The sequence below is a fragment of the Penaeus chinensis genome, chromosome 31, assembly GCF_019202785.1.
Source record: "Penaeus chinensis breed Huanghai No. 1 chromosome 31, ASM1920278v2, whole genome shotgun sequence".
Taxonomy (NCBI): Eukaryota; Metazoa; Arthropoda; class Malacostraca; order Decapoda; family Penaeidae; genus Penaeus; species Penaeus chinensis.
In genome coordinates this window covers 10,468,201-10,475,700 of record NC_061849.1, presented here as the reverse complement: position 1 = coordinate 10,475,700, position 7,500 = coordinate 10,468,201, and the positions used below count along the sequence as shown (strand labels likewise).

At 45.6% G+C, this 7,500-nt stretch overlaps 1 protein-coding gene across 1 annotated transcript in view; it reads right to left on the bottom strand.

Annotated features, from left to right (window-relative positions):
- Positions 1-4,047: 4,047 nt before the first annotated feature.
- The window catches only part of LOC125042016 (calphotin-like), a 4,673-nt gene continuing 1,220 nt past the window's right edge, over positions 4,048-7,500 (bottom strand). Inside the window, exon 2 of the mRNA XM_047637477.1 lies at positions 4,048-7,500. This exon is cut by the window's right edge and continues 741 nt beyond it. Within this exon, the coding sequence (XP_047493433.1) occupies positions 4,459-7,500 (3,042 nt within the window). The 3' untranslated portion in view covers positions 4,048-4,458.

The window sequence follows — 7,500 nt, the reverse complement described above, 5'->3', positions numbered from 1 at the left end:
GATAATGATAACGATGATATTGACGATGGTGATATAATATTGAGATGATAATAATAATAGTAATAGCAAAATAGCACCGATAATGAATTATGCACGACAATGAAGACAAAACCATACAGAGAATCTGAAATGAAAAAGTCATTAATATGAGACACAAAGCAAAATAAAATAATCATTCTGCCAGAAGGCTGACATCTAAAAAAAACAAAAAAAGAAAAGAAAAAAAAAACACGGAAATGATCTCCCTCTCCCTCTCTCGCTCTCGCTGTCTCTCTCTCTCTCTCTCGCTCTCGCTGTCTCTCTCTCTCTCGCTCTCGCTGTCTCTCTCTCTCTCTCTCGCTCTCGCTGTCTCTCTCTCTCTCTCTCGCTCTCGCTGTCTCTCTCTCTCTCTCTCGCTCTCGCTGTCTCTCTCTCTCTCTCTCGCTCTCGCTGTCTCTCTCTCTCTCTCTCGCTCTCGCTGTCTCTCTCTCTCTCTCTCGTTCTCGCTGTCTCTCTCTCTCTCTCGCTCTCGCTGTCTCTCTCTCTCTCTCTCTCGCTCTCGCTGTCTCTCTCTCTCTCGCTCTCGCTATCTCTCTCTCTCTCTCTCGCTCTCGCTGTCTCTCTCTCTCTCTCTCGCTCTCGCTCTCTCTCTCTCTCTCTCTCTCTCTCTCTCTCTCTCTCTCTCTCTCTCTCTCTCTCTCTCTCTCTCTCTCTCTCTCTCTCTCTCGCTGTCTCTATCTCTCTCTCTCTCTCTCTCTCTCTCTCTCTCTCAAAAAAAAAAAAAAAATCACAATTAATTTTTGGCCTTTTGAAGAAAATCTTAAAGCGTCCATATATTGTTTATACTGTTTGCTGTCACCGCATGCCATGGTATACACCGGTCATTGCAAGAAAAGTAGAAACGGTATGAATGGAAATGGATATATTGACACTGCAAGAGACGTATTTGAGCGGTTTCTATTATATCTTCGTCAGAAATTATGTATTTTTGGGTTAAGCCCGCGTTTTTTTTTTTTTCCATTCTTTATCTATTTATTATTTACTTTTTGTTTTTACTGTAACCCGATCATTTTAAGGAACAAGTTTGTGCTCCTAGAAACAAATGAAGTAACGCATGTAGGTCTATAAAGTTTAATAAAACGCTAGTACATCAATGAACATTTGCGGTTTAGTGTTAACCCATTCGCCCCGGATTTATGTTCTGTCCCCTGTAGTTTTTGGTGAATTTTGTTACATACAGAAGGCTCCACATGTGCTCAGCCGGCAAGGAGTCTATCAGTAGGCCCTAGTTACCGATCCTGATTTCCCCATTCCTTGAATTGGCGGGAAAATGAATACCATGGCTATCGATACTGTTATTATTGTTATCGATGTTATGATTATTAATTTGTCATTAAAATATTTTAGACAATAAAGTGATACAAAAGACCCTTTCTTAAAGTGAAAGAAACGGGTAAGTAGGTGAGATAGGTAGTTTCTAATAAATGGCTATTTGGTGATTAAGAACTTGTAGAGCCATCTATGTGTAGATACAATAAATAAACGTGTATTACAGTGGGGCGAATTGGATTAACTTGTCTGTGTGTGGTTGTGTTTTCGTTCAAGCTCTGTGCAATATTTGTGTGTTATGGTTTGCTTTGTTATACATTGGCACAAAATAGATTGTTCAGAATCTACCATAAATTGTCTTATACATTAGCATAAAATAGATTGTTCAGAAGCAATTATATGTTATGTTAACGAAACGTTTCATTGGACATTTGCATTATAATAAACTGTCCAAATCTATTAAAAGTTGGCATGCTATTTATTGTTTTATAATACATTAAAATAAAAACAGATATATGGTATATATTGTTTTATTATACATTTACACAATAGATTGTTTAGAATGAATTATAAATTGTTATGAATATACATTATCATAATATAGTGTTCAGAATCTATTATAAAGTATGTGATATATTGTTTCATAAATGGTAGCACAAAAATAGTGTTCAGAATATCCTTTAGCATAAGAAATAAAACTTTAGAATCTACATTAACACTATGAACTTTACAAAATTCGCATCAGAGAAAAAAAAAAAAATATATATATACATATGCATATATTACTTAAGAAATAATATTTAAAATAATTGAAATTACTTAATTCAAAACCAGAATTGCATAAGTGCTAAAATTCGGCTGATTTTAGGTGCGTGTGCAGGAGACAGCCGCAAAATATAGTTTACATATCCCAATGGAAGGAAAACATACCATGGCACAAAATGGGACGTTCACATATCCTTATATGCACTTGAAAGCAAGATTTTTTAAACACACAAACCCAACATGACCATATACATGTGTGCCTCCGGTTTATATGCAAATATATGTTTAAAAAAATATATATTATACCAAAAGGAGAGGTGAGCTGATTAAAAAAAAAAATCACTTTCAACCAGAAAAAAATAACCGGTTAGCCAGACAACCAAGAGAATCTCAACCAAACAGACAACCCGAACCACTCATACCTATCAATGCATTTACGAAGAGTGATTTTCTGTCATTATTTCTCCACACCCATCCGTAATATTTCAACCTCCATTAATCTCGGCTTATTATTCACCCCCATTCCTATCCTTATCCTTGTCATTTACAACCACAATGATAACAAGCTTGACCACATACTTTCATGCCCCTATGGGACCCTTCCTCTATCAGTCTTACCTTCGATGCAGTTAGGTCTATCAGTATGTAGGTTACATCGAAATCACATGATGAATTTGACAGTTAGACATTTATGCTTTAAAACGCTACTCTGTGACTAGAAAAACACTGTTTCTCACTCTCTCTCTCTCTCTCTCTCTCTCTCTCTATATATATATATATATATATTTAATATATATATTTAATAATATATATATATTTAATATACATATATATTTAATATATATATACAGAGAGAGAGAGAGAGAGAGAGAGAGAGAGTGAGAGAGAGAGAGAGAGAGAGAGAGAGAGAGAGAGAGAGAGAGAGAGAGAGAGAGAGAGAGAGAGAGAGATAATATATACAGATATATATATAGATAGATAGATAGATAAATAGGATATATTTAAAAAGAATAAAAGTATGCCCGTCTCTGGTTAATGAGCAACTGGCATAAAGCACAATACCGATTCCTTCTCTGGCCCACACTTTCACCAATGGTGGAGGGCCGATGATAATAATGGGTGATGATGGTGACACACACACACACACACACACACTCACACTCACACTCACACTCACACTCACACTCACACTCACACTCACACTCACACTCACACTCACCCTCACCCTCACCCTCACCCTCACCCTCACCCTCACCCTCACCCTCACCCTCACCCTCACACTCACATTCACGCACACACACACGCGCGCGCGCACACACGGACACAAGGACACAGACCAATAGCATACACACATACAAACTAATGAACACACGCATGGCATCCAAACAAGCTTGACCTCCCCCCCCCCCCCCCCCCCCCCGGTAACAAGCATAAGAGAACAACTTCTTACTGCATATACCTGCCTTTAACTAGGTTGTTTGGTTGTCAAACTATGAAGTAAATTATGATCTCGACCATATGTTATAACTGTATTTTTTTATGTCGGTATGTGTGTATATTTGAGAGTGGCTGTTTGTGCGTGTGTATGTGTGTTTGAACGTGTTTGTCAATCCTCTTATCTTGATGCGCACAGTCGCCTCTATTGAAAATCTATTTCGCTTGTCTTGTTCTGTTTTTGATTTTTCTTTCCTATTGTTTTTCTTTCCTTTTGTTTTCCTTTCCTTTTGTTTTTCTTTAACTTGTTTCTTTTCTCTAACACACATAAACACACACGCGTACAAATCTTACATTTTCTTCTACCGTCTGTTAGTTTATCGTTTTTTTTTTTGTTTTTTGTTTTCATATATCAGAATTTGTTAACCAATCAAAATACTGTCAACTTATTTTCCATACTTCCTCTATCATCATTGTTTGACTGTCGCAATAATAAACGTGCAGCATTTTAACGTAGAGGCGTGTATATGAAAAATAAAAGAAGGGAATGTAATGTTTTAATTAACAATAAAATAGGTAACAGTACTACTAAGAAATATACACTTACAATATATATATATATATATCTCGAAAGATATAAAAGTTAAGAATAATATACACGTATTTGTTTTAAGCAATAGACATCAGTACATATCGCTTATATGTGCTAAGTCTATCACCATATTCTTTGAATATCAATACTTGTAGACGAAGCTACACTCAGTCTTTAGAATACCCTAAAAAAGAATGCAACATAACATTTTGCAGTATAAAAATAAAATCAAGACATATTAGATACAAATTTTAGCAATACGCCAGGAATTCACACACGTCTGTCAGTGTTCCTGGTAAACGGATTCTGCAAATAATGCAAAACGGCCCTGAGAGAAAGGGGGTTTCTTTACCTCGCTCTCAATTGTCATCTTCCTTGTCACTGTCATCATCCTCATTGTCATCTTCCTTATCACTGTCATCATCACCATTGTCATCTTCCCTTGACACTTCCTTACTGCTGCTGCGTCTATCATTAGACTGAGAATCCACAGAAGCGGAAGAACCTGCTGATGGGGAGACTACAGACTGGTTGGGAAGGAAGACTTGACCCCTGTTTATGTTGAAGGACGACTGGGAAGGCAAAGAAGACACTTGCTGCAGCAGGACAGGGGCTGAAGGCTGTTGAACCTGTGATATGGGGAAGACTTGTGCCCTGGTTGGCACGATGGAAGGCTGGCGGCTCTGAACTGGAGATAGAAGGGCAGGCTGACTTCTAAAAGGGGCAGAGAATGGCTGAGGAGCTGGTATGGGAGCTGGAGAAGCAGCCTGACTTCTGACAGGAGCAGGCAAAGCTTGCGGAACAGGAAGAGCAGCCTGGTTTCTAACTGGTGCTAGGATAGGCCTGGGAGCTGGTGCAGAGAAGGCAGCCTGGCTTCTGAATGGTACAGGGGAAAGTTGAGGAGCAGGGAATGGAGCCTGACTTCTAGAAGGGACGAGAACAGGAGATTGAGCAGCCAGTGCAGGTCCTGTTGAAGCAGGAGCAGCTGGGAATCCGTTAGATATGGAAGACGGTGGGTTTTGTAAAAGGAAGACAAAAGGTGTGAAAGGCGAAGATTGAGCAGCCTGTGCAGGAGCTGATGGGGAAGAAAGAGAAGCCTGGGCACCAGTAGGAATAGGCGCAAACTGAGCAGATTGTGCAGGAGCTGATGGAGAAGAGAAAGCAGCCTGGCTGCTAACAGGGGCAGACACTTGTACTGGAAGACGGGGAGGTGGAAGAGGGGACTGACTTCTTGCTGGAGCAGCAAAAGCCTGTGGAGCCTGTGCAGGAGCTGATGGAGAGGAAAGGGCAGCTTGGCCACCTGTAGGAACAGGCGCAAACTGAGCAGGTTGAGCAGCTGATGGAGAGGAAAAGGCAGCTTGGCCACCTGTAGGAACAGGCGCAAACTGAGCAGGTTTGGCAGCTGATGGAGAGGAAAAGGCAGCTTGGCTACCTGTAGGAACAGGCACAAACTGAGCAGGTTGGGCAGCTGATGGAGAGGAAAAGGCAGCTTGGCCACCTGTAGGAACAGGCGCAAACTGAGCAGGTTGGGCAGCTGATGGAGAGGAAAAGGCAGCTTGGCTACCTGTAGGAACAGGCACAAACTGAGCAGGTTGGGCAGCTGATGGAGAGGAAAAGGCAGCTTGGCTACCTGTAGGAACAGGCACAAACTGAGCAGGTTGTGCAGCTGATGGAGAGGAAAGGGCAGCTTGGCCACCTGTAGGAACAGGCGCAAACTGAGCAGGTTGGGCAGCTGATGGAGAAGAAAGGGCAGCTTGGCCACCTGTAGGAACAGGCGCAAACTGAATAGGTTGTGCAGCTGATGGAGAGGAAAGGGCAGCTTGGCCACCACTAAGAACAGGGGCGGAAGCTTGTACTGGAAGACGAGGAGGTGGAAGGGGTGACTGACTTCTTGCTGGAGCAGCAAAAGCCTGCGGAGCCTGTGCAGGGGCTGATGGAGAGGAAAGGACAGCTTGGCCTCCAGTAGGAACAGGCGCAAACTGGGCAGGCTGTGCAGGAGCTGATGGAGAGGAAAGGGCAGCCTGGCCACCAGTAGGAACAGGGACAGACTGAAGAGGCTGAGCAACAGGGAAAGCTGGCTGGTTTCTGGCAGGAGCTGGGGCAGTGGCCACCTGAGGAGTCGGCTGAAGTCTAGCAGGAGCAGAGGCGAACTGTGGGGCAGGGACAGCCTGAGGGAACTGTGGGGCAGGGACAGCCTGAGGGAACTGTGGGGCAGGGACAGCCTGAGGGAACTGTGCAAAGGCAGGGAAGGTAGGCTGAGGAGCTGATGCAGGGGCAAGGGAGGCAGGAGCAGCCTGTGCTGGAGATGATGAAGTAGGACGGACAGCAGAATTTGGAATAGTCAGGGGAGACTGGGTAAGGAGGATAATTGGCCTGTTAAAAGGAGCAATTTGAGGAGCAGGGGCAGGGGCAGGGGAAGAAACAGGGGCAGGAGCAGGGGCAGGGGCGGGTTGAGGAGCAGGGGCAGGAGCAAACTGAGGAGCAGGCTGGGGAGCAGAAGCAGGGGCAGGGGCAAACTGAGGAGCAGGCTGGGGAGCAGAAGCAGGGGCAGGGGCAAACTGAGGAGCAGGCTGGGGAGCAGGAGCAGGGGCAGGGGCAAACTGAGGAGCAGGCTGGGGAGCAGAAGCAGGGGCAGGGGCAAACTGAGGAGCAGGCTGGGAAGCAGGAGCAGGGGCAGGGGCAAACTGAGGAGCAGGCTGGGGAGCAGGAGCAGGGGCAGGGGCAAACTGAGGAGCAGGCTGGGGAGCAGGAGCAGGGGCAGGGGCAAACTGAGGAGCAGGCTGGGGAGCAGGAGCAGGGGCAGGGGCAAACTGAGGAGCAGGCTGGGGAGCAGGAGCAGGGGCAGGGGCAAACTGAGGAGCAGGCTGGGGAGCAGGAGCAGGGGCAGGGGCAAACTGAGGAGCAGGCTGGGGAGCAGGAGCAGGGGCAGGGGCAAACTGAGGAGCAGGCTGGGGAGCAGGAGCAGGAGCAGGGGCAGGGGCAAACTGAGGAGCAGGCTGGGGAGCAGGAGCAGGGGCAGGGGCAAACTGAGGAGCAGGCTGGGGAGCAGGAGCAGGAGCAGGGGCAGGGGCAAACTGAGGAGCACGCTGGGGAGCAGGAGCAGGGGCAGGGGCAAACTGAGGAGCAGGCTGAGGAGCAGGAGCAGGAGCAGGGGCAGGGGCAAACTGAGGAGCACGCTGGGGAGCAGGAGCAGGGGCAATCTGAGGAGCAGGCTGAGAAGCAGGTTGGGGAGCAGGAGCAGAGACCTGAGGGCTCACAGCCTGGCCCTGGAAACTGTATGTGGGATGGAAGCCTGTGATGTCGCTGAAATAGTCGACGATCATGAGCCGCGTGTCCGGGTGCTGGACGTAGTAACGACCGACGGTCTGTCCATTGGCCCGGGCCTCCTCCTGGTGCCCAAA